Here is a 25,660-nt window from a genome sequence, read left to right as displayed (position 1 = left end):
GCCGTGAAGGAGCCTCAGGGGGCGAGGTGCACCCGCGTGGCACAGGTGGCCCTTCTGGTCCCTCCAGCTTGGGAGAGTGGCCTTTTCACTTCCCGAGAGGGGCTCCGTCCTAGGCCGTGGCCCGGAAGCCTCGAAAACCGAGAGGATTGTATCCCCTGGGGAAGCCCGTTACCAAGGGCCCCCGAGGCCTCTCCCGGTGCGGGGGCGGCGGGGCGGCCGCGGGGACACAGGGAGTGGACTCGGGGACACGGAGGGCGGACTCGGGGACACAGGGAGCGAGGAGCGGACCCAGGGACTCGGGGACACAGGGAGCCAGGTGTCTTCCCGTCCCTAGGCTGCGGGACAGGACCGCACTGGGCTGTGGGGAGATCCCGGCCCAGGCTTGTGTCCCCTCAGGGGTTCCGCCCTGGCTGCTTCCCCTCTCCCGGCAGGACCCCCAAGGCCACCCGTCCTGGGCTCTGTCCCTCCCTGTACAGAGCGGGAGGGTGGGAAGGAATGTGGAGTGCACGTGCCAGGGCAAGTGTGTGTGAGAGAATGTGTGTGTGGGAGTGAATGTGTTTGAGTGAATGTGTGTGAGCGAATGTGTGAGGGGGTGGGTACGTCAGTCCTAGAAAGACACTATTGCAGGTGAGAGGGTGACCGTGTTAGGAGTGCATCAGGTGTGGAGTGTGCTCATTTGGGCCTCAGTCTTCTCCTCTGTCAAATGGGGGTAATCCAGCACCTTGCTCACCGGGTTGTAGGCAGGATGCTGTGCTTCGTCTGAAGCAGTTAGAAGGCCAAGTGCTCCCCCAGCCCTTGCACTGCCCCGTGAGGCGTGTTTTAGAATTGGGGGGGGTGGGAAGTGTCCTCAGGAGGGCCGTGCCTGCAGGGGGTGGCTGGCTGGCCGTTCCTCCAGGGTTTGGGGCTCCGCCGTGCCTGGCACATCCGCCCCCCGAGTCCTCTCGCGGCCGTCTGGGTCTTTAGCCCCGTTTCATGGATGCACGGGCCAAGGACATCTCAGGGACAACCAGTCAGCCTCCAGGTCAGGCCGCGGCTGGTGCGCAGAGGTGAAAACTGCAGCCGGGAGCCTAGGTTTCCTCTCCCTTGGCCCCCCGCGCCCCCCCCCCCCCCCCCCCCCCCCCCCCCCCCCCCCCCCCGCTTGGGCAGGCTGGACCCCTCATCCCATTTCTGCATGGGGCGGGGAGCCCAGCTGGTGCCAAGATGCCTGGGCAACCTGGTCAGAGGGACTGAGGGCCCCAGAGCTGAAGCCCATTCCCAAGAGGGAAGCTTCTGGGGGAAGGCTGGACCCTACGTGGGTGCCATCGCCCCCAACTCTGACCTTCCTTCTAGACCCACCTCCTCTTCCCTCTCGGGCCTTTCCTCCGGGGGAAGAGCCACTTCCAGTCCTGCGTCTGTGGCCCCGAGCGGGCAGCCCCCAGCACGCGTGCCCCGAGTCCTCATCCAGCTCCCCCCTCAGCCAGAGCAGCAATGGCCTTGGTCACCCCGCTGCATCCTCACACATCTGAGGAGCAGCCTGGTCCTCCAATTTCCCAATTTCCCAGATGTGGAGACTGAGGCTGAGGGTTAAACCACTGGCCTGCGGCGGACAACTGTTAAATGGCGGAGCTGGGGTTTAGACAGAACTCCGCGTCTTAACCCCTGGGAACGCGGCTCCCGGCTGACACGTGTCTGCGTGCTCGTGCACACGCACACACATGTTGGACAGTTCCTCACACCTGGGAGCTGGTGCTGCTGCCCATCCCTCCACTCCTTTCTGTCTGGTGTCTTGTGCGTGCAGGGCCTCAGTATTTCAGTGGGACACACCATTTCACGAGAGCATTATATTTCTGTCTCCCAGATGTCACCATGAGGATTATGTGAATTAACCTCTGGCTGGGTAGCCCCGTTTCTCACGGGTCAGGGCTGACGGCCCTGCCCTGTGTGCCCCAGGACCCACTGTCAGACCACTCGTGCTGGGCCTGGAAGGTCAAGCCCAGGACCAGCCTGCCTCCACATCTGCCCTCGACGCCCTGTGTCCCCAGTGTCCTCTATGCCAGCATCGCGGCTCTGCATGCCCAGACTCAGCCTTGCTTCTGACCCCCCTTGGCATTGGGCCACCGCCCTCCGTGTGGCTGCTGGCTGGGCTCGCCTGCTCCGGCCAGGACGCCCCTTCATCCGGAGGGAAGATGGTGCCCCCGCTCAGCCCTCTCTGCCCCCATCGCCCTCCTCTCTGTCTTGTTTCCTCTCGTTTCTCCATCCTTCTTATAGCCATCTTGAAAACACCTTTACAGCCACGCGGAGGGCAAAGCGCTCTGCTGCCACCAGCCCCGCCCAGTGACCCATTTCAGTCTTGCAGATGCCCTTCCAGGCCTCGTCTGCCTCTGCCGGGCGCATGGCACAGACCACCCGGGCCGCTGGGGCGCAGCAGCTGGAGCCTTCCGTCGCGTCCAAGCCCACATGCGTCCGGTGGCTGCATAACCTCTGTGAAGAGGCTTCGGACTGATTTACCCAACGACTCGCTGTGGTTGCGCTTTCGGGCTGTTCCCCATTTCCGCAGTTATGGATAATGTGGTCACACGTTTCGCCGAATCTAAGCTCCTACTTCCTTGGAACTACTTTTGTTTTTTTAATGTTTATTTATTTGAGAAAGAGACACAGCGCAAGTGGGCGGGGGGCACAGAGCGGAGAAAATCCCAGGCAGGCTCCAGTCAGTGCAGAGCCCGATCTCGGGCTCCAACCCACCAAACCATGAGATCATGACCTGAGCCGAGATCAAGAGTCAGATGCCCAGCTCCCTGAAACACCCCTGGAACTTTTTTAAGGCAGATTTCCAGAACAATGGTTACTGAGAAGAGCAGGGGTCTATTTTGTGGCTTTTACCACATTTGCCAATTTGCTCCCAAAAGAATAATTTCTGCCATGCCCAAAGATAAGAGCTCGGGGCCAGACTGCCTGGGTTCAAATCCCGGCTCTACCACTGGCCATGTGACCCTGGACTAGTTCCTTTTCTCTATTGGCCTCCTTTTCTTCCTAAGTGAAGTAGGGCTCACAAGACCAACCTTATTAGCTTCTTATAAGGATTAAGTGGGTCCATAGCAACAAAGAACTTAGGAAGGCACCTGCCAGGGGCGCCTAGGTGGGTTTCGGTCGAGCATCCGACTTCGGCTCAGTTCATGATCTAACGGTTCGTGAGTTCGAGCCCTGCACTGGGCTCTGTGCTGACAGCTGCTTCGGGTTCTGTGTCTCCCTCTCTTTCTACCCTTCCACCACTCGTAGTCTCTCTCCCTCTCTCTCTGTCTCAAGAATAAATAAACAGTAACAAAAATCTTTTAATGTAAGAGAAGGGCATCTGCCATGAGAAAAAGTGTTGGATCGATGTTGATTATTTTTACTCTGCTTTATAACCACAGACCCTGTGTCCCTCTGCTAGATCGGTCCTAGCAGAGAGTTTCAGAAGGAGGCCCATGCAGGCCACTCACGTCACCAGCCCCCCAGGCACCCATGCCAGTCACTCTGCCCTTTTCCCTTCAGGCAGACTCTTCCCTTCAGAGCCCATGCTGCCAGACTGGAGTTGAGGGAGGGAGCAAAAGCGGCCGCCCAGCCTCCTTCGCGACCCTCTGGATCACGGTGTGTCAAGCATTCTGCGACCCACATCTGGTCCTGCTGGCTCTGGCCTCTGCGTCACTGGGGCTTGTGCGTGGGAGAAAGTGTTAAGCTTCCAGACAGACGCTGGGGTCGTGCTCCTTTTCCATGACTGGGAAAGTCACCGTGTTAACCTGTCTGCCTCTGAGAAGGAACGTAAAACTGGGCAGCCGGACAAGGATGGGCAGAAGCCGGCCTCAGACCTTTTACGGGCCCAGCCGTAGGTTTGCGTCATTTGGATCAGAAATGCTGGAATTCCTTCCGGATTCGTTTGGAACATTAGGTCAGAGGGGGCTCTGTGACTTCCTAAGAGGGGTCACAGGGACTCGGGGAGACTGGCGAAAGGGGCAGCTTTCCCCAAGAGGTGAGTCTGTCCCAGCGCAGGACGGCGTGGCGGAGCAGAGCCCCTCCAGGCCGCCTCTGCAGCACCTATGTTCAGTGGAACCGTGGGGAGGCCATTGGGGCCCCTCCAGAGGCCATCAGGGCCCTATAGCTAATAGCAAGGGCAGCTTCAGGGATTGAAACTAACAAGTGGCAGAGGGCTGGGTGACCCCAGGGAGGAGATCTCATGCCTCCATGAGCTTTCTTTACGGTAGAGAGAACGATGGTTAGGGACCTACGAACGTCAGGAGCTGTGCTCTGGGCTTTCGTGCGTATGTTCTCTTGAAATCGTCCTGAGTTTTACCAGGCCCGTCGAGAAGGGGTTCTGGAAGGTGGAGGGCTTGTCTGCGGCCGCGCAGCTAGAACCAGCAGAGCTGGTATCTGAGCCAGGGTGCTCGGTCCCCGAGCCCAGTGAGGGGGCCCGCGTCCCTGACCAGATCTGTCTCGGGCACAGACATGGGTCACATCAGTGTTTGTTAAACAAACGTTTCACTAAGGCACTACATTGCGAAAGCGCTGGATGGCTTCTCCCAAATTCTCACAGAATTGACCCGATTTACCATCACCCAGATTGGAAAACAGAGCGACTGCCTCCCAGGTGTCTCTTCAGCCCCCCTGACCCCCACCTCCCACCTCAGAAGACCCCTGTCCTGCCTTCTCCTAGCACAGATTCATTTTGCATATATCGGAACTTGGCGAAGAAGAATCACATGTGCTGAACTCTTTTGTGGCCAGTTCCTTTGGCTCAGCATTATGTTATAAGATTTTTCTGTGCTGCTGTGTGTGGTGTTAACGTATCCGTTCGCTCTGCTGGATGACATTCTGTTGAATGAGTGGGCTGTATTAATTTGTCCTGTTGTGCGCAGGTATTTCTGTTTTGGGGCTATTGCAAATGGGACCTGTAAGCATGTCTTTTGTGAACATATGTGCATGTCCTGTTGCACAAAGGCCATTGGGCAGGCCTAGGGTCTCCTCCAGTGGGCACTGCCCAAAGCGGTCCTACCAACTTACATGCCCGCCAGCAATGTACAAGAGTCCTCAGGCACAGGGCATTTAAAAATCATATTTATGGGGCGCCCAGGGGCTCAGTCGATTAAGCGTCCGACTTCAGCTCAGGTTGTGATCTCACGGTTCATGGATTCAAGCTTTGCATCCAGCTCTGTGCTGACAGCTCACAGCCTGGAGCCTGCTTCTGATTCTGTGTCTCCCTCTCTCTCTCTCCACCCCTGCCCTGCTAATACTGTGTCTCTGTCTCTCAAAAGTAAACGAATGTTAACATTTTAATTGTATTTATAAAGGCTTTTTAATACTAAAAAGGATGAAAAGAACCAAAACAATTCCCACTGCCCATAAACCTGTTAACACAAGTTTAAAAAAAAAGCAAGCAATAATTTATATGTTAACAAAATGCACGCATTTTGACTGTGGGGTCTAGGGAGTTTTAACTATTGTAGTCGCCTGAGTAACCACCACCGAAATTCCTGTCACCCCAGAAATTTCCAGTCAGCCCCGCACTCCCCCAAGGTACCCTCCGTGGACACTTCTGGAAAATGCCAGCCGAGGGTATGTGTGGCAATTCTAAACGGCACAGGAAGGGGTAACAGGGACAGTCTCCCCACGCCCGATTTCCAAAGGCAGGCCTGTGAGCAGCCTCCTGGGACCTTTCAGAAGGTTCTATGCGTGTCCCTCTACAAGCACCACACAGATTGTATTACCCACACTGTCCATTCCCCTCTCCTTCACCCCTGAACTACATATCACGGCCATCTCTCTCTGTCAGCACACACCGGTCTCCTCCATTCCTTTTTTATGGTTTTGTAGTACTTTGTTCAGACAAGGGTCAAACCGGGTGGGACTTTGTGTCTTCTGACGCAGATGGGAAAACTGAGTTTTGGAGAGAAAGGATGGCGGTGGGGGTTGGGGGGGACCTACCATCCATAGGCCAGAGGCAGTGAGAGGAGCCTGCTGTGTAATCCTCACCCCATCAGACGCCCCCTCCCCCAGCCATTCCCAGAATGATAGGTCAGGAACCTGGAGCTGGGGGCACCCTGCCCCACCTTCGGTGTCATGAAGGCCCCAGGCCACCGAGCAGGAGACTGGCATCTCTGGGGCAGCAAACCTCTCCATGCACCCTCCTGCCCCAGCCAGGGCCTTCCCAGCCACCTCCCGAAGGCCGCCTCAGGCTTTGGCCATCCGAGACACCCCCACATCCTTGGGGAAGCTGTTCCCCGGGCCTCAGGAAGGGCGCACGACCACCAGCTCTCCGAATGGCCAAGAAGTGCATTTGTGGGTTGTTGGTGTTTTTTTCCCAGACTAGGAAGGGGCGACCAGAGCCCGGCTGTGTCACCCCATGCTCGCTTTGATGGGGCTGATGAGTCACTGAACCGTACAAGGAAGTTTTTTCACGTAAATGGTTTGCGGGTGAACTTGTTTTCTGCCCTTTAAGGCAGAATTTTTTTTCCTCTTTCTGTCTCTTCAAAGAAGAGCCTTTAAAACAAAAACGTGAGGCAGTGCGTTGGCTAGCACGTTCCGCAGCCGCCGTCAGCAGCTGCTCCCTGCGCGGTGGGGGGTGGGCAGTGAGCCCCGGGGAGGCGGGGAGGCGGGTGCTGGGTGCTGATCACTCTCAGCTGGTGCCCTGGCCGATAGCTCTCAGCTGGGACCCTGGCGGGTGGTCTGGCCTCAGAGGGGAAGATGGCCTGCTGTTCTGTTTGCCTCCAAGGCTCCTGCCCCACTGTTGGCTCCGTTGGCTCGGAGACCAGGCCAAACAGACTCCGAAAAGAGCAGCGCCTGTCCCCACAGAGGAATTAGGGCCTCGCCTCACCTGGTGATCCTAAAATACCCAGGGGGGCACCCAGCTCGACTCTCTGGATGGAAAAGTGTTTTGGAGAGAGGCTAATTGACCAGGAGACCAGGACAGAACCCCCCATAGCCCTGGTGGCCGTCACGCCTGCCCTTCTCTCTTGAGGGTCCTGGTCCCTTCTCAGAGCCCAGACATAGTTTCACGGAAGACCCTGAAATGGACAGAAACCGCCCTCTGACGCAGCGGAAGCCACCCTGACGGTTGGCAGAACACCGAGGCGGTGTGTTATCCGGTGGGGGCGCCAGAGAAACACTGGGCGCCAGGCAGGTGTGCGGCAAAGACCCTTTGGCAGGGTGCATGGAATCTGATTTCCGGTCGGAGCGGATGTTCAGGAACATTGGACCCTGGAAAGCACACCCAGGAAGTCGGGGCCACATCAGCTCTGGCCAAGCAGCCCATCGGGGCCTGTTGGCTCTGGAGCCTTTGTCACCGTCTACATGGAACTAGAATAATCTCTACCTCCTCCCAGGCCTCCCAGCTACTGACAGAGGGGTTCTGCACCTGTGGTTCTCAAAGTGGGACCAGCAGCATCTGCTCCACCTGGAAATTCAGGAGAAGGTGCAGACCTGCCCCTAAGCCTGCACGTCCTCCAGTGATGCTGACGCCCGCCAGGGCTCAGGAACTGCTGCAGAGCTGAAAGGGGGAAGGGCAACGCTTATGGAGTGCCTACCATCTTCCCTCCACTGCTCCTCTGTTGTCCTAGGTCGGCCGTACAGTGTCACTGAGGGGTGGGGATTCTGTCCCCTTCTCCCAGACAAGAAAGTTGACCCTCAGATTAAGTAACTTCCCTGTGTGTCCAAGCCAGAATTCAGACCCGGGTCTGAGCCTCCTCCCAAGACTTCTAGACCCCGTTCCTGGTCCTCCTGGCCCGAGATCAGGCATAAATGGCTGTGCGTGTCTGCAACGTTTGGATCACTCTGCCGGCATCTCCTCCGCGTGTGCGGCTAAGAGTCCCCACGATGATCACCCTCCCGAGTCCCACTCCCCGTGTCACTGCCGCCCCTCCAGGAGACCCCCTACCCGGGAGGGCACCTGTCTGCACGCTCGCGCTGAGGAGTGGCTGTTGATGAGTCAGGGAACTGAACTCTTTTCCAGCACGCCAGCCAGGGCCCTTGGTGGCCGCGGCTGCAGCCCGGAGGAGGCAGCCCCACTAGGAACGGAGGAGTTCCCAAACAAAGGGGTGAACAGATCAGATGCCCTTCGAAGTAGTACAAGTGCTGGACAAAGTTCTAAAGAGAAACAATGGAACCCTCCCCCCACCCCAGGTTGAGATGCTACCGGCTTGAGGCTGAGCAAGGCAACTCCTTATTTGGGAGAGAGGTTTCCCTTTATCAGGCCCTGAGGAAACAGGGCCCCCATGCTGTCCGGGCAGATCAGGGAGCAAAGCTCACTAGGGCCCGGCCCCTCCCACATGGCGGAGAAAGAGCACAGCCTCTGGTATAGTATTTGCATTTTTCAGTTTATTTGGTGGGTTGCAATTAACTGGGGGTGTCTCCTCGCAAAATGGCATCTCTGAGGATGGCCCCCCACTGCCATTTTTGCTCCAGGTTCAGGGTTTATTGCCCTCTCCGGGCACAAGCATGCCCCTCGAAACGTCATTGCAAAATAATAGGGTCTTAGGCGGCAGGTTTAAAGGTGGGGTGTCACCCATGCCTGAGATGTGCATGACTTGTGTTTTTCATGAGGAGGGGCGGGTCGAGTGTCGATGTTTGAGGGCCTGGAGAGGATGGGTGGGCTGCCTTCTTAGAGACCCTGGTGGTGTGGCCCCTGAGGAGGGGGCTCTTTGACTAAGCTGCCTGGCCAGGAGGGGCGGGCACTCAGGGATGGCGGTCACGGCCACCGGCCATGGCCAGAAAGATGTTCAGGAGGATTTGCCCAGAGGGCTGAGAGCAGGCGGGAGGACTGCCCTTTGCTTCATCCTTTGCTTCGTTTTAATTTTCTAAATGTAAATGCTACCTCTGCCCAGCGAGACTTGAGGTGGCTTCACAAAACCCACAGCGTGGGGAGGTGTGTACCGATGATTTTGAGCGCCTTCCTCCAGGGCTTAGGAGAGGAAAGGTGAGACACAGGGTCTGTGTATAACGTGGTGCCCTTTTCGTACAGTGGAATGGGGGACAAAACAGCTAAAACTGAGGGCCAAAATAAATCTCCAGTTTTGCCTTTGATTACTTGTGGCCGTGGGGAAAGATCTGCACGAATCCGTGCCTGAGTGGCAGCAAACTGTCCAGACCCTCTGCCTGTTTTTACAAAGAAAGGGAGCTTGGGGGACCCAGCCCCTCCCATTCACACTGCCACAGCAGAGCGTGGCCAGAAAAGCCTGGAATGTTACTGTCTTTACAGAAAATGTTTGCGAACCCTAGCATCTGTTGTTCAGGGGCACAGGGGTGGGAGACAGAGGTGAGGTTAACAAACGGCCAGCATATATGGTATGGGCTAAATTTATGCATACTTTTATGCTGGTGTGTGTGCGCACGTGTGTGTGTGCACACATGTACACACAGAAAGAACCGCATACAAACATGCAGGCCGTGAGTCGCACGATGGGAGTCTGGTGCTCTTTCCTCTCCACCCAGCGCAGCCTGGATGATTAAAACCAGGTAATCTACAGGAACGCTGAAAAGTCAAGAACATAGGGGCTGAGACACCTTCCAGGTCTTTCTAAGAATGTGGGATCCTGACCGCTTTGAAAATTCTGTGGAAGGGACACCACTGCCTTCATGAACCAGTTTTTGAAGTCTTTGGGGTTTTAAAATTTTTTCTTTGTAATTACACGTACACGGATAAGGCTTCCTGTGACAATTTGAAACATTACTGATAAGGCCAAGCCCCTTCCCCCCTCTTGGCGTTCCCTGAAGCCACTTCCCCTGCAGGAAGACAGCTTTCCCCTGCCTGACGCTGTGTGCCCCTCCCCCACACCGCTTGTTGGATCTTGTTTGGAGTGCGCGAGTGTCAAAATACACGCATGCGTGTGCGTGTGTGTGTGTGTGTGTGTGTGTGTGTGTATGTGTGTGTGTTTGCTGCTACGCTTAGTGTTGAGGTGGAGCCCACGGCAGACCTGGTTTCCTCCAGTCTCGTGACCGCCGTGCGTGGGGGCCACGGTGTGCTCAAGCACGTCTCCACCGATGGCGGTTTCTGGTCTCGAGTATTTTTTCTCGGAGGTTAACTGTCTTCAGTCCACGTCCTGCTGAACTCAACAGCTACCACTTAGCACCTGCAAAGTGCTGGGCCTTCAGCCCAGAACAGGGCATGGAATCTTGTTAAAGCCTGCGAGAGGCAGGAGCTGCTATTAATCTCATTTTACAGATGAGGAAAGTAAGGTTCAGAGAAGTGATATAACTTGCCTGAGGCCACACAGGACAGAAGTCTGAAATCAGATATGTCCCACACCTACTTTGTCTTGCTGCATGTTCCTGAGAGTCAAAACAGGGGCCTTGCCTGAGCCTCTGAGTTCCCAGGAGTTGACAGGCTGATGGGGGAGGCAAGCCAGCGAAGGGCGGGGATGGGGAGGGTGTGTCTGAGTTTGAACGGGGCTGCCCACCAGCCTCCTGAGAGGGCTGTGATGCCCCTTCCCGGGTCTCTTCTATGGAATTCCACAGCAGGGGGCTGTTGGGGGCAGGTCCGGGGCCACACCTGTGTGTGCCTGCAGTCTCCCGTGACCATGACTCAGGACAAGCCGGTGACCCGAGGAGGGGTCCCGGTTCAGACAGCTGGCTTTTACCCCAGACTGTGGTCTCCTTGTGCCGTGGGGTCGCGCTTGCCCCCGCAGACTGGACCAGCAGTACTGACCCTCAGTCCCTCCTGTGGACAGAATCACACAGTATTTGTCCTCTTGTGCCTGGCTTCTTCCATCCAGCACAAGTCTCAGGGTTCATCGGGCTTGCAGTGCGTGTCTGAAGTTCCTTCCTTACAGTGCCTTTCGTGCCTTCCTTGTATGCACCGCATTGTACGCACCGCATTTGTCTGCCCATCCACCCGCCCGTGGACACTGAGTTCCTTCCACACTTTGGCTATTGCAGTAATGCTTCTATGTCCATTGGTGTTTAAATATACTTTCTTCTTAAGAGTTTTGTTTTTTTTTTTTTTTTTTAGAGAGAGCATGAGCTGGGGAGGGGGGCAGAGGGAGAGAGAATCTTAAGCAGGCTCCATGCTTACCATCAGAGCCCAACGTGGGGCTTGATCCCACAACCCTGGATTCATGACCTGAGCCGAGATATACTTTAAAAATACCAATGATCGGGGCGCCTGGGGGGCTCAGTCGGTTAAGTGGCCGACTTCAGCTCAGGTCATGATCTCGTGGTTCGTGGGTTTGAGCCCTGTGTCAGGCTCTGTGCTGACAGCTAGCTCAGAGCCTGGAGCCTATCTTCACATCCTGTGTCTCCCTCTCTCTCTGCCCCTACCCTGTTCACTCAATCTCTCTCTCAAAAAAATAAATAAAACATTAAAAAAAAATTTTAAAAATACCAATGACTCCCAAAATCTGGTGCCGGGCTCCACTTCACCCCCAACACCCTCCTGATGAGCTCGTCCCAGGATTGGACTCTGTCACTGGAATGCAGAGCCATAGTGGCTCTGACGTGTGGCCGGGATTGAGGACCCTAAGGTGGTGGTCTCGGGTTGGCACTTAGCATGGTGCCCGCCGCAGGACGCCCAGGCCGTCAGCCGGTGTGATGGGGGTGCTCTTGGCTCATGTGAGACCTTCACGAAAGGAAAAGGAGCCCTGTTTGCTCCGGGCTGGAGCCCACCTCAAGACTGCTCCCTGCCAAGGACCCGGGGTGGCCTCGTGCTGGCGTCCCCGCTGAGTCCTGGGAGCTCTCCCAGCAGGCCCGCTGCGTGTCCAGGTGTACGGCCAGCGCAGGGCCGGGCTCCCACGCTGGGGTGACAGGCTGGTGTCACGCGTGAACACTGGCATTTCCACCCTCCGAGGGAGCAAGGTAGATCTCCTCCAGGAAGAGAGAACCCAACAAATTCCACAACAAGAAGTTGGGAGGGGCTGCTGAGGCCCCATGGGTGCCCATGCCGCCACCCCCCCCCCCCCGACACACATCGCCACATACCCGTCAGGCGGGCCCCGGCTCCATCTTCATGAAATGAAAGGGTTGGAGGGGTCGGCTTGAGTGGCTGCTCCCTGTCTACCAGCCATGGTCTTCCTGGGACAGCCTTGGCAAAGCGCCACCATCCGCGGGCCTTAAAAAGCAGAAATTCATCCTCTCAGAGTCGTGGGGCCAGAAATCCAAAATCAGGGTGTCTCCTCCACATCCAGACACCCCAAGGGACGTCCTTGTCCTCGCTTCTTCAGAGTTCCTTGGCTTGTGGACGCATCATCACACACCCGGCCTCCGTCACTCGGCTGTCCCTCCCTTGCGTATGTGTGGGTCTTCATGTGGCCTTTTCATACGGACCCCAGTCTGGATATAGGGCCCCCCGCCCCCACCGTGATCCAGCCTGACCTCATCTTCACTTGACTGCTTCTGCAAAGACCTGTCTCCAGATAAGGTCACGGTCGCAGATACCAGCGGTTAGGGCTTGGACATATCACTTGGGGAGCAGAACCCACACCACCAGCGGTGTGACCTGCCCCTTCCTCCCGGGTATGATGGGGACAGGGTGAGCATGTCCACCTCGCAGGGAAGATCCAAGGACATCGGCCTAACCTGGATCAACCTTTTAAGACCCCCCCACAGGGGCCTGCACATGCTGTGTTTGGGGGGCACCCACTGGGGTTCGAGAGGCTAGCTTCGGGGCTGGCACAGCGGGGGCACCTCGTATGCAGCGGCCACTCCTTCTGACTTTCCTTTTCCTCCCTTTTACAAACACTGAGAGCACTGTCCGTGTGCCCTAAGAAGGTCCAGTGGCCACACAGAACCATGAAGAAGCACACCGGGCTCAGTCCCTGCCCCCAAGGAGCTCCGAGCTCAGTGAGACAAACAGCCACGTGCAATTTTTAAATGTGCTCAAACGGATCCATGTGGTGATCGGATTTCGCCAAGAGTTCAACGGCCCCGAAGTGCCCGGTGGGATGTGGCACCCGGTGGGGAGCCAGGCCAGCCAGAGGCGTGGTTGCCCAGACAACCCCGAGGCCCCGCTGTGTCCTTGGGGGCAGTTAGGGCTGTGGAGGGACCACCTCGATAGGCACACGGATGCTGAGTGCCCTGGCTCCATCCCTCTTTCAGGCAAATCGTCCGTCTCCCCAGGAGCTGGCTTTCCAAGCAGCGGGCAGCTGGGTGCCCTGCTGCCGTTGGTCTGGAACTGCCCCTGTGCGGCCTTGAGTCTCCAGCCGCAAGGACTTATTTCTCGGGCGTCCTGGTGGCCGGCACAGCCCCCACCAAGGCAGAGGAAGCTCTCAGGTGTGTGCCTCTCAGTGGCCGGGCACCAAAGGTCCACAGCTAGACCTGTCTCAGCTCCAGCCCTGACTTAGCCAGGGACTTAACCACTCCCGGCCTCTGTTTTACTCATCTGTAAAATGGGCCTAGTTCGGTCACACATCTTGCTGAGTGGCGGTTATTTTCTGTAAAGTGCTGCACACAGGGCCTGGCCTGTGGAGAGGGCTCCAGGAGTGTGACCGGTCTTTACTTGTGACATCACACGGGGCCGTTGATCCTGGGACGTGGTAAGCACTGGTAGCTAGGAGCCAGCGTATTGTGTTTTGTAGCTTTGTTAGCATGAGCGGCGTCGTGCTTTACCTGCCAGCCGACAGGGGGACCCAGGGCTGGGCCTGTGTCCCATTTTGTGTTCTCTCCCCCACTCCCAGCGCCCAGAGCAGGCACCCCTACCCTTCCTGGGCGTGAAAATCCTGAGTCCCTGGAGGGCAATCACTGATGAATCCATCTGTCAGTTAATTGGACCAGCAGGTAGCAGCTGAGTAACTGTTTTGGCTAAATTAGCGCCTCTGTGCATGTGCACAGGGGGCCGAGAGGCTGTGAGCTGTGTCAGGTTGATGGTCAAGACCTGAGGGCCCAGTGGGCAGTGTGGGGGTGACATGTAGGGGCTGGTCCCAGGCCTGGCTTGTATCTGAAGGCAAAGTGATGGTCTTTAATGCTACATGGGTTGAAGAAGCAGCACCCTGTCATTCTGGAGCACTGGTGGCCCGAGTGTTGGGGCCCCCAGAGGCTCACGGCTTGGCAGGGGTGGCCAGGCACCTGCACGGCCCATACTAAGTCGTGAGGAATGGAGGTCAGAGGAAGGGGTCGAAGCCCCCTCTCTAGGACTCAGAGAAGCTGCCCAAGCAGCCATTCTTCCTGGGTGTGCAGGGGACATTTGGGGACACCACCCTCGAGAGCCGGGAGGGAACCTTGGAGGAGCAGGGCAGTGGGGAGGGTGTGACTCACATTCTGGCCCCAGAGCGCTGGCGGAGATGGGGAGAGGCTGTGAACATGTTGCTGGTCTTCTGGGGGCATGGTGACGGGGGGGGGGGGAGAATCCCAAGACCTTAGCCCACTAGAGCTTTCTGTAGTGATGAGAGCGATCTCTGCACCGTCCAGTACGGTAGCCACCGGCCACTTGTGGCTTTCAAACAGCTGCAGTGTGGCTGGTGGACCGAGGCGCTGGCTTTTTCATTGTATTTCATTTTCATTCCGTTGAATGTAAGTAGCCACGTGGGGGTAGGACTTAGGGTCTGGGTGGCCCAGCTTTGGGCCGTCCACTGGGAACAAGTTCTAGAAGCCCGTTGGGGTCCGCACTGGCTCATTTTTCTCGGCAGCTCCAAGGAGCGCCCGCGCCTCCTCTCCTTTAATGACAGGTGGTGGGGAGCATGCGTGCTTCCGCGAGCCGGAGCCTCAGAGGCTGCGGCCACCAGCAGAGCAGCCCCGTCCCCAGGGGCACGCTTCCAGCCCATTCTGAGTCACACATCTCCCAGCGAGGGGCACGCTCCCGGCGACAGCTTGTCTCCCACAGAGGAGCCGACCGGCTCTGATTTTCCAGGCCAGAGAACCCCGGGCGTCTGTGGTTGCTTCTGCCGTGGGAGCAGTTGCCAGAGCGATGGCGGGTGTTGCCCAGGTAACGTCCCCTCCCTGACAAGCAGAGGGTGAGGACGGCAATGGAGTGACTGGCTGTGCCACCCGGGAGGCAGGAAGCTCTTCCTGCTGGCTCGGTTTCGGGAGCTGGTGGGGCTTAGTCACCGATGCCAGGAGCCATTCACTCCTGGCGCTTGGTAAGTGATAGGAGTGAGGGCTGTGGTCTAGCCAGCAGCAGGGCCGGTGCTTTATCTCTGTCATCTCAGGGATCGGTCACGGAGGCCTTTGGCAGGACTTAGTATGACCCCGCATTGCAGTTGAGGCAACTGGGGTACAAGGAAGATACTGTGAACTCCAGGAGCACCGGGCCTGCCTGCTTCTCTCACCGTGGGGGTCCTTAGTACCCAGCAACGGTGCTTGGCACGTGCTGGCACACGGTTCCTGGTAATTGTTGAACGATTGAATGGATGATACGTAGATGGATAGAAGGACGGAAGCGTGGGTGGATGGATGGTTACAGAGGGCGACGGGATGGATACATGGGTGGACAGGTGAGTGGATGGCGTGGAACTTAGATTTCTACTGTGTCTCCTGTTGCAAAACCTGCACTCCTGAAAGTGGTGCTGTCTCTGACTATGTCTGCCTGCCTAGGTTGGGATTTTTCCTGAACACTCTAATTGAAATGTAATTTACACACCGTAAAATTCACCAATCATAAGTGTATGATTCACTGACTTGATTAAATTTGTAGAGTAAGGCAGGCATCACCAGAGTCCAGTTTCAGAATGTTGGCCTCATCTCAAAAGATGTCCCGTATCTGCGTGCAGGCTAGTCCTTGTGGCCACGCCCCGGCTGCAGGAAGTGACTCTTCCACTTTCTGCCTCTATGACTTTGCCTGTTCTAGACATTTCATGTAAAAGGAATTGCACGGTGTGTGTTTTCTTCCTGGCTTCTGTGACTTAGCAGAATGTGTGTAAGGTTCACGCACGTTGTAGCGCGTCTGGGTAGATCTTCCTTCTTACCGAAAATACCAATCCGTTGCCTGGATAGACCACCTTTTGCTCCTCTGTTCATCAGTTGATGGACATTTGGGTTGTTTCCAGGCTGAGGTGAATGTGGATAATGCTAGGGACATGCGTGTACATGTCCTTCCGTAGAGTCTGTTCTGACTTCTCTTGGGTAGGTTTCCAGGAGTGGACTTGCTGGGTCATCTGATAAACATATGCCTGATGCTTTATGTGACTATCCAGCAGCTTCCGGGGGTGCTGTCTTAACGTGTGGAGCGTACAGGTCCCGGTTCCTCTGGGTCCTCACCAGTACTGGGTGTCACCCTTCTGGCTACGGCCAGCCTGGTGGGAGTGAAGGGACGTCTCTTTACCACCGGAACCTGGGTCTCCCTGGTAGATTGCTGAACACCTTGCGGTGCACTCACTCCTAGACTGCACTTGACCTCTTCAGCGAGGGCTTGGCAAGCTTTTTCTCTAAGGTAGCAAATATTTGGGGCTTTGCAGGGCACGTTGGATTTGTTATGTGTTCTTTGGGGTTTTCTTCTTCGCAACCCTTAAGACCATTCTTGGCTTCTTTGCATAGAAAGAGGCAGGGAGCTGGGTTTGCACCCCACCCCCCCGCCGCCAACCGCTGCACTTTGCCAATCCCTGCTTTAAGCCCCTCATGGGGGGTGCTAGGGCCTCTGACCAGAGAACCCACTGGCCCCTGGAGTCCACATTGGACATGGCAAAATGTCACTTACCCCTCCTGGTGAAGGGGCTCAGTGAGGGGTCACACCTGCAAAGCCAAAGGCCAGGTTCCTGGGAGCCTGGTAATCAGTGCTCCAGAGGTGTCCCCGTCCCAACCCCCGTGTGTTTCATGACCAGATGAGCTCTTTGGGGTTCCTGGGATGAAACCTGCTAATTCGTCACCCAAGGCAGAATGGGTGGTCCCTGTGGGTCCTGGGCAGCCTCCCTCTGCCCTGTCGCTGCCCTGTCCACCCCCTGTGACCATGATCTCACAGCCCCACTGTCCGCCTGCTGCCCACCCCCATCCTCTCCGCAGCTCCCCCACCACCTCCCTGACTGCCTGGCCTCAGGCTCTCCAAGCCTCGTGGACTTGTCACCGTATGCCACCAAGCGCTCGTTCTTGAACCCCGTCCACTCATCGTGCCTCTTGGCGAGTCTGTCCCTCCTCTCCACTGTCTGCACTGGCCCTGACGGACATGATAGAGAGAGAGAGAGAGAGAGAGAGAGAGAGAGAGAGAGAGAGAGAGAGAGAGAGACACCTCTGCAGTTAACCAGAGTTGATTTTGACTCCTGAACTGTCCCCTGTGTGACCTGGGACGAGTCTGGCCACCCCTCTGGCCGCTAGAGTCGCACATGTGAGCAGGACACCGGTGGCTCGAGCACAAGGTTGCAGGTGTCCCTCTTAGCCACTGCGCTCTGAGGGCTGCTCCCCGGGGCCGCACATGGCCCTGCCTAGGGGCATGTTCCTTTCTGGCTGCGAGAGCGGTCTGTCTAGGGCACGGGACCCTGGACAAGCAGTGTCCAGAGAGTGAGTGGGTAAATGCGGCAGCTTCCTTGCTCCCTGGGGGGGGGGGGCTGTCTCCTCGAGTCCCCGCAGGATTCACAGCAGGTCCGCAGTGGCCCAGTCCTAATGCTTGGCAGTGCCCCGTTAGTGACTGCCTTCTCCTCCCCACCCTGCACTGATGTGTCCCGCATCATCTCGCAAGTAAGGAAACTGTCTGCCCTTGGGTTCTTGTTCTTAGGGTCCACTCTGGGGGACGCTTAGCCTGTGGCAGGTCCCCAGCCCCCCAGGTCACCGTGAGGATGGAGTGAGCTGATGCCCCGAAATGCTCAGCACGGTGCCTGATGGGTAGCATGAGCTCATTACACACTGGTCCTTGTCACAAGCTCTGGGACCCTCTGGCTTTGAATGTAGCCTCAGCCCCTGTGACCACAAGTGCTGGGGACACCCATTAAGCAAGGGCTTGGGTGCTCACAAGAGAGTGTCACCCCTCCCCCTACAGAGAGGTGTGTCGGCAGGCATGGGGGCTGCTGCTGCACGGTGGGCCCTCTTGCCTGGACCTTGCTGCCTCGGAGTCTGGGTGATGTCTGAGTGCGGAGAGCGCTGGCCGTCCTCACGGCCCCCCACCCCCACACCCTGGCTGTGTATCTGGCAGAGTTTCAGCGAGGGTTGGGTGGAACCGTGCTCACCGAAGACTAATGATCACTATTTCTAGGTTGCGGGATCTTTGAGGCCTCTTTTCACTTGTCCCCTTCTTTGTGCCTTTCAGCCTGGTTTAAATTTCTCACAATGAGCAGGCATCATTTTCACGAAAAGAATGAAGTCATTATTCTTTCAAAGGTAAATAACTTGCAGCTGGTCAGAAGATAGGGCTCTGACAGCTCAGACCGGGTTCGCCATCTAGAATCTACCGTGGGAAGACATGGATTTTCATCGTTTGGGGCTTAATATATGACGCATTTCTGTGACCATGTCACGGTCAATCATTTAAAATGTAAGCGATTCTCTGGGCACGGAGCAAAACCACAGCGCCCAGGCCTCGAAGGGGCATTCACCTTCAGGGGTGGGTGGCGTTCTTGCCTTGGGAAGCGACTCCGTGGCAGCAGAGTCAGGAACGTGGGGTCTGCACAGCCCAGGCAGCGCGGGGGGAGGTGGTGCCCGGCTGACGTAAGTGGGACCCAGGCCGGTTACCGGCCCAGGGCGAGCTCGGCGAGCGGGGCGTGTCTGGTCATTGAAGTCCTGGGACTCAGCAGATCCTCACTGTCACCGTCACCCCCGCCAGCGGCACACGTTCAGTCAACACCCGCCCCCGACACGGCTCGCCGTGGGGTCAGACGGTCCTCAGAGCTTGACAAGTCCACGTCTTGGCTGTTTCCTCTGCCCTGGAGCCCCTGGGAAGGGATCACCTCTGTCTCGTTCCTGATGGGGCGCGGTGACAGCACGGCCAGACCAAGAGGGAGAATAAAGGGCAGGCAGGTGGCAGGGTGGGGGGCGGGGATGGCCTCACTGATTTACATGAGGAGGACCCCGGCTGGTCAGGGGCGCAGACTCGGTGTGAGTTTGTTTTGTGGGTGATGGTGGTGAGGAAGGGGCAGGATGAGCAAGTCTCTTAGTAAGAGATTCTAGAAGGTCACGGAGGTTGGGAGCAAACAGGGAGAGAGAAAGTGGAGACACTCTTTGTCCTGCTGGAGGGGGTGCGTTTCATCCTCTTTTTCCAAAGAGACAAGTTCAATATCTGGGTGCCCTGTGTGTTGCCAGCGGCTAATTGTGTTTGGACTCTGCCTTTGAGTGTAACTGTGCGCGGAGGGCGGGCCATCGCGGGCCCAGAATGTAGCAAAGTCGCTCGCTGAGAGAGGCTGCCAAGCATTTTCACGCCTGATTTATGGAAGAGGGAACTGAGGCTCAGCAGGTGAAACACTTTATAGGAGGAGCCGGGCCTGCCTGAGTCCAAAGTCCACCTTCCGTCCCATTGTGAGGCCTCAGCCCGCACAGTTAACTCAGGTCCACAGGGAACAGGGCCCCCAGATACTTCTTGTAGGTGCTGGGGTCCAAGACCGCTTTGTACTTCCTAACTCAGAAACCAAAGGGTCGGGGAGGCCCCTGGCGGCCTCGTGGGGGGCCCCGACCTCCTCCCTCCCCACGCCTTCATTCAGACTCAGGCTCCGAGATTGTGATTCGTCACCCCAGTGGGCGGCCGGCGCAGTGACACTAAACTTGGGTTTTCCCCGGGGAGCGGAGCACTTAATGAAGGAGTTCATCTAGTGGGAGAGGCCCAAGCAAGCCAGGGCACCAGAGGGGCAGGCGGCCGCCGGGCGGGGAGGCTCCCAGGCTAGGACCTCCGCCTTCCCAGGGCTGCTGTTTCCATGATGTCAGAGAGGCGGACCTCGCTCTGCCTCACATCGAGGGAGACCGCAGCCCGTGCCCTACTTCTCCACTTCGGCCGCCGCCCCGGGCGAAGGTGACAGCGCTCCGTCCCACTCACCGGGTGGGAACCGGGGGCCGCCTTGCGGTTCTTGGGAGCCTCCGGGCTTGTCTCCGCCTGGCTGGCGCTGATACCTGGCCCCAAGCCTGTCTGTCCTTTTTCTTAGCTGGACTCTGCTCTCCTGAGGGACCTCTTAGGGTGGGGATGAGCAGTGCCTCCCACACCGAGAAAGTCCCACCGTGACCCTTGACTGCTCCCACCCTCCCTGCGTGTGAAAACGTAGGGAACACGATTGGCAGAAGACATGACTGAAGGAGAAATCGCTTCATTCTTTTTTTTTTTTTTAAGTCATTGGAAACGGTGTGGAGATTTCTCGGCCAGAGTTCAGGAGGCCTGTCTGCAAACATCGCCTGTGACTCTGGGCCGAGCCCGTTTCCTGCGGGGAGGGGCGGTCTACACCGGCAGTTCCTTGGGGCCTTCTACCTGCCAGGGCCTCTGTTTCTCTGTTCATCTCGCCTCTTCCTCCACTGTCAGAATATCGATGACGTGTTTGTGTCTCTTTCTCTCTCCCGACCAGAAAAAGATTTACAAATATAAGAAAGTCCTGAGTAACCCAAGCCGTTGGGAAGTTGTCTTGAAGGAGATCCGAACTCTGGTGGACATGGCCCTGACCTCCCCCCTGCAGGATGACTCCATCAACCAAGCCCCGCTGGAAATCGTCTCCAAACTGCTCTCAGAGGTAAGACGTGCCCCCTGCTTGGGCCTGCACACCCCCACCCCTGCCCTTCCCTCTGCGAGCACCAGGCAGCAGGATTGGACTTGACTTTGTATTGTCTCCCCATTGCCGGCCGGCCGGGGGGTGCAGCAGTGGTGACCACCTCGCTGTGCCCCACGGCTGAACCTGGGGGGCCTAGTCTTGGGCCCGACGCTAGGCTGGTGGTGGCGACGGCCACGGAGTTCAGGGGTTTCCAGTTTTTCCCGAGCCAGAGCACACTGGGGAAGCCGCCAGACGGCCCTTGCTTCCTGCCCCCTGGCCGGTCTCCAGCTTCCCCCGGCCCTGGCCCGTATCAGCTCCAGGCATCCAGGCGGCTGTTGCTGCTGCCTCTGTGACCAACCTCCCCTCCCCCAGAGCCTCAGAAAATCTGGCAGCGGTTTGCAGCTGGCACTGCTCGGCTTTGCCAGGGAGCCCCACGCCAGGTGTGCGCCGTGCCCGGCCCTGCCCTGGATGTTGGGACGAAGACCAGCCCCAGCCAGGAGGGACACAGATCGAGGGGTCCAACCAGCATCGGCCGCGCTGTTCACGGGGAAGAGGGCTGCATGGAGACACGCTGTTTACTCTGTCCCAGGCGCTCTCCACGCTCCACAAATCCTCATCCTGTTTGTTTGGCCGCTGGCCCCCTGGGGACGCTGGCGTTGATGACTCCTGATTTAAACCCTGCAAGGCCACCAGAGCCAGGCTTCTGTCCTCCTCCCCTGGGCGTGGCCCCTGCTCTCCTGGTACTGCTGGTTCCCTTCTGGAAAGGACCCTTACTGCCTAGAGCCGCCCCTTCCTCTGCAGACCCAAGCCTGTCACTGCCTGTAGTCCGGGAAACTGGCACAGGCCTTCCTTGCCCGCGGTTTGAGGGGAGGACCCCTTGCCCCCGAAGGAGGCGCGGTAAGAGCGGAAGGTGGGCGGCGAAGATGTGCCCTCCCGCACCAGATAGCTGAGTTCACAGAAGAGCAAAGACTCGTGCTCTGAAATGAATCACAGTCGAGGTCTAGAATTTGAGGCCAGGCCAGGCTGGGTGCCGCGGGTCCACCCTGGAATCCGGCTTCCCGCTGAGCAGGGGAAGGGCCCCAGCGTGCAGGCCAGGGGCCGGCTGCTCACCACCCGCAGGCACCTGCTGTGTGCGGCAGGCTCAGGCGCCGTGTACGTGGCATCTCGTGTCCTGCAGCCTCCCTCGAGACACAAGCCTTGCTGTCCCCATTGTACAGATGAGGAAACTGAGGCTCAGAGATCCAGAGGGACGTGAGCAAGTGGTGGGGCTGGAAGCTCTCCCTGCAAGACCGCCTGCCCCCCTTCTGTCCCACCAGCCACGGCCGCCATCACACCGTTGTTCCGTCAGGCCCACGGGCCGGACGATGCGGGAGACGGCTCACGGGTACCGTTGCCAGCCTCTGGTGGCATTTATTTCCCATCTCGGATGTTTCATGTGACCGCATGCCAGTGGGCCTCGGCATCACTTTACAGGCCAAGGTTTTAAAACTCTTCTGATCCCCAAGCGCTGGGGTAGAAAAGATAAAAGCTTTTAAAGGGGGGGAAAAAGGGAAGAAGCTTGCATTTGCCATGCACCTACTGTGTGTCGTGCACGGGGTCGATATTATTTCCCCGACTGAGAAGAGCTGCTGTTTGGTAAGGGACAGAGCTGGGACTGTGCCCAGGCAACGTCCCCTCGAGTAAGGCTTACCGCCTCTCTGAGTGACACTTTTTTTGAACACAGGCTCTGTGGCCGCCACTTTGGCAGGCGTTTGGCGCTGATACTTGACACTTCTCAAAGGAACCCGCAGGGCGAGCACTAAACCATACAGAGGAGTAAACAGGCTCCAGGGCTACTGGGATAAGAGGCCATGTTTATTGCCATGGGCGATAGTCATGATCTTGACCTTAAGCACTCCCAGCTTAAGGGTCTGAGGGGATGGGCAGAACGACACACAAATCCTCTTCCTTGCCCTTTCCTGTTTAGTTAGATATGTGGGCTGGATTATTTGCCTATTCTCTTTACTCACGTTGTTTCTGGGATCTCCTTCCACGGGGCTCCAGGTGTCCCCAAACCAGAAGGTGGGCTGGATCTCCAAGGGGGAGGAGGGGCCGTTAGTTATGAGAAAGGACTGCCCATCCGCTGACCAAACAAAGTCGCACCTCCCCAGCCTTCACTGAGTGGAGTGTGTGGAGGGGCCACTCAGTTTGGGGTGCAGATGTCCCCTCTGATGCAGTGGCTGTTATCAGTGAGTGCTCTCTGCCCAGGGTTGAAAATGGCCTTGGGTAAGAGACGGGTCCCTGTGAAACGAATGGCACAGGCCACCCCCCGGGCGATTGGGACAAAGGCGTCCGTGCTTAGCGAAGCCTCTTCCCGGGAAGGTGCACGGGTGCAGTGAGGACCGGCCTGGTCTCCGGAGCCGTGCACCGAAGCCTCGGGGATGGAACTGCCCCTTGCTTGGGCCACACACCATCACCAGGTGGTAGAGAGGCAGGTTCAGGGGGTGCCTGGGTGGCTTAGTCGGTTAAGCATCTGACTCTGGATTTCAGCTCCGGTCGTGATCTCAGTTTGTGAGATCGAGCCCCGCATTGGGCTCCTTGCTGCAACGCAGAGCCTGCTTGGGATTCCTTTTCTCCCTCTCTCTCTGGCCCTCCCTGCTCGCACTCTGCCTCTCAAAAATAAATTGACATTTAAAAAAATCGTTTTACAGAGAGAGATGCAGGTGTTGGCATCAGGACAGACAGGGTGAAAGCGCCACTCTGCCGTCTCCTCCCTGTGCTCCTGGCGAGCGACCGGCCCACGTGAGGCTCAGGTGGCTCCTCTGTGGAAGCAGAGCAGGAAAACCCTCGTAAGAAAGGAGAGGCTCTGTGGGATGCGGGTTACAAAGTGCACACACTGCCTGAGGCGCAGTGAGCTCCTCACTGTCAGTCAGAAGGAAAGACCAAAGCCAGGCACCGTCTACCCTGAGCAGGAAAATCACAGTGTTTAATAATCTGCCATAAATGGGCTGCTTAAACTCCACCAGTGTCCGAAAAAGAAACAGCCTTTGGATTCCAAGACATCCTTCCACCTTCCTTGTGTTCCTGGGTTCTAAGGAACCAGGGACCCCTGTCTCCATGGGAACCAGGAACTGGAGGCCAACACCGGCCGGTCCGTGGCTGTCTTCACCCCTTGGGCAAATTCACGGCCCAGTGGCTTTTCTTTTGTTTCAGCTGCTTGTAAATGCTAGATATCCTGATGCTCCTTAGATGCCAGGCAGTGAGCTCAGCGGGCTCTTTCGAGAACCCAGCAGTAGTGGATCTTGCCGGCGTGGTACCAGGGGGCAAACGCAGTCCCGTTAGGAAATCTGAACTGACACCAGTGAGAACGCATGTCCACGAAGAACAAACCAATGGAACGGAACGCACCACGAGACTAGCAAAGAAGACAAGAGTGACCATTTCTGGGTCTTCCCATGATTTCTCACTTCCCGTGGGATCATCCCTTTCCTCGTTCCCGTGTGCACATGATGGCGTACCAGCTGGGTAAGAAGATCCCACGCTGGGGAGAAAAAAATAAAACCGCTAAAATTTAAACAAGTTTATTAACCCATTCAACTTAAAATTATTTTTGCAAGTTCATCGCTGGACCTTGAATTTAGCCAAACCACGCTTGGCCAGCTCACGGAGCCCCGTTCTCCCCTGGGAACCTGTCTGGAGAACCGCTGAAATAATATATTGGTGCTGCCCCTGTGCCTGGTACACAGTCAGGATTCCAGAGCGTGTTTCTTTCTGTGTTTGCTGTGACCCTGCCTCCCGGCTCCCCGGTGGCGTCTGTGGCCAGCCCCAAGCGCGGGGTTGGTTCTGTCTGTATGCCTCTCACGGCCCGCGGAGGCTCCCTGTCTTCGGAAGAAGAAACCGAGTCTCACCAAGGAGGGGTGCATGGTCCAAGGTCACATAACTCACAAGCAGTTAAACCGGGATGTGAACCTCAGTCCCCTGCCCCAAAGCCAAGCTTTCCTCCCTTCCCCACCAAGCCTGGGAGGGGCTTCTGATCTGTTTAATTAAGAGAAGTGACCACTGCCCTCTTTCTGAGATGCTGAAAGTGCTTTTAACTGGTCGGACCTTTGAGATTCAAATGTGCCCTTTTACTAACGTCAGCGTTTTTGTCTTGTTTTTGTCTCCCTCCTGTGCTCGCCATTCAATCCCTCAGAACACAAACTTGACTACCCAGGAGCATGAGAACATCATTGTGGTAAGTCTCTCCGGACCCCTCTCCCTCTGCCCACCCCCTGGTGCCCACAGCCCTTCCCCACCCCCCATCTGAGTGATCCACCCGCACGGCGACCTTAGTTTTATCTCTTCTGTCAAGCCAGACATGTCTGCTTCCTGCCTTTGCACATTTCAGAGCCCCAGTTGATTGGGGAGGGGGTGTAATTATCAGTCTTTGAGGTTTGTAGCAAATGTGTCTTAATCGCCTCCTCCTTCCTGAGTGTGCCTCGGGGAGTTGAAGGCAGGAGACGGCAAAGTGTGTAATGTATTCAGAGGCATAACCCTGTTAGCTGAAAGGGACGCCACTCTGCTTCTTGCCCCAGGACATGTCTCCTAATTAAGCCACAAATAGAACCTGGGTTTAATTCTCTCTCATACGCAAAGTGGGGTAATGTTTTCTGGGACTTGACTGTGATGTAAGCATCTTTGGGGTAAAATCTCTTCCTGGGTGATTTTAAGCTAGGAAGTGTGGGTGATTTTAAGCTAGGAAGTGTGACTCTCACTAGAGAGAAGAGAGAAATGAGGTTGCATCTGCCGGATGCCAAGCACTGTGCTGTGTGTTCAAATCTGAACGTCACTAAGACCGTTCCTATTCCCAAGGAGCGCCTCATGGGTCGTAGGAAGGCAGAGGCTTGCATAGAGAGCGGAGTGAGAAATTCCCCTGGGAAAGAAGCCACAGTGCTTCCTGGAGGCATTGATGTCTGAGCTGGGTTTTGAAGGATCAATAGGAGCTTGCCAGATGAGGGGCCCCTGGGTGGCTCATTCGGTTAAGCCTCCACCTCTTGATTTTGGCTCAGGTCCTGATCTCACAGTTGTGGGATCTGAGCCCTGCATCAGGCTCTGCGCTGAGTGTGGAGCCTGCTTCCGATTCTCTCTCTCTCTCTCTCTCTCTCTCTCTCTCTCTCTCTCTCTCTCTCTCTCTC

At 56.9% G+C, this 25,660-nt stretch overlaps 1 protein-coding gene across 1 annotated transcript in view; it reads left to right on the top strand.

Moving 5' to 3' along the window:
• The window catches only part of CMIP (c-Maf inducing protein), an 80,625-nt gene that overhangs the window by 14,348 nt on the left and 40,617 nt on the right, over nucleotides 1-25,660 (top strand). The window contains exons 5-6 of the mRNA XM_029926145.1: nucleotides 20,328-20,489; nucleotides 24,679-24,720. Of these exons, the coding sequence (XP_029782005.1) occupies nucleotides 20,328-20,489; nucleotides 24,679-24,720 (204 nt within the window). The remainder of the gene's footprint in view (nucleotides 1-20,327; nucleotides 20,490-24,678; nucleotides 24,721-25,660) is intronic.

This window comes from Suricata suricatta, chromosome 16, assembly GCF_006229205.1.
Source record: "Suricata suricatta isolate VVHF042 chromosome 16, meerkat_22Aug2017_6uvM2_HiC, whole genome shotgun sequence".
NCBI lineage: Eukaryota > Metazoa > Chordata > Mammalia > Carnivora > Herpestidae > Suricata > Suricata suricatta.
Note: the sequence above shows the minus strand (reverse complement) of the source record. Positions and strands in the feature narration are given on the sequence as shown.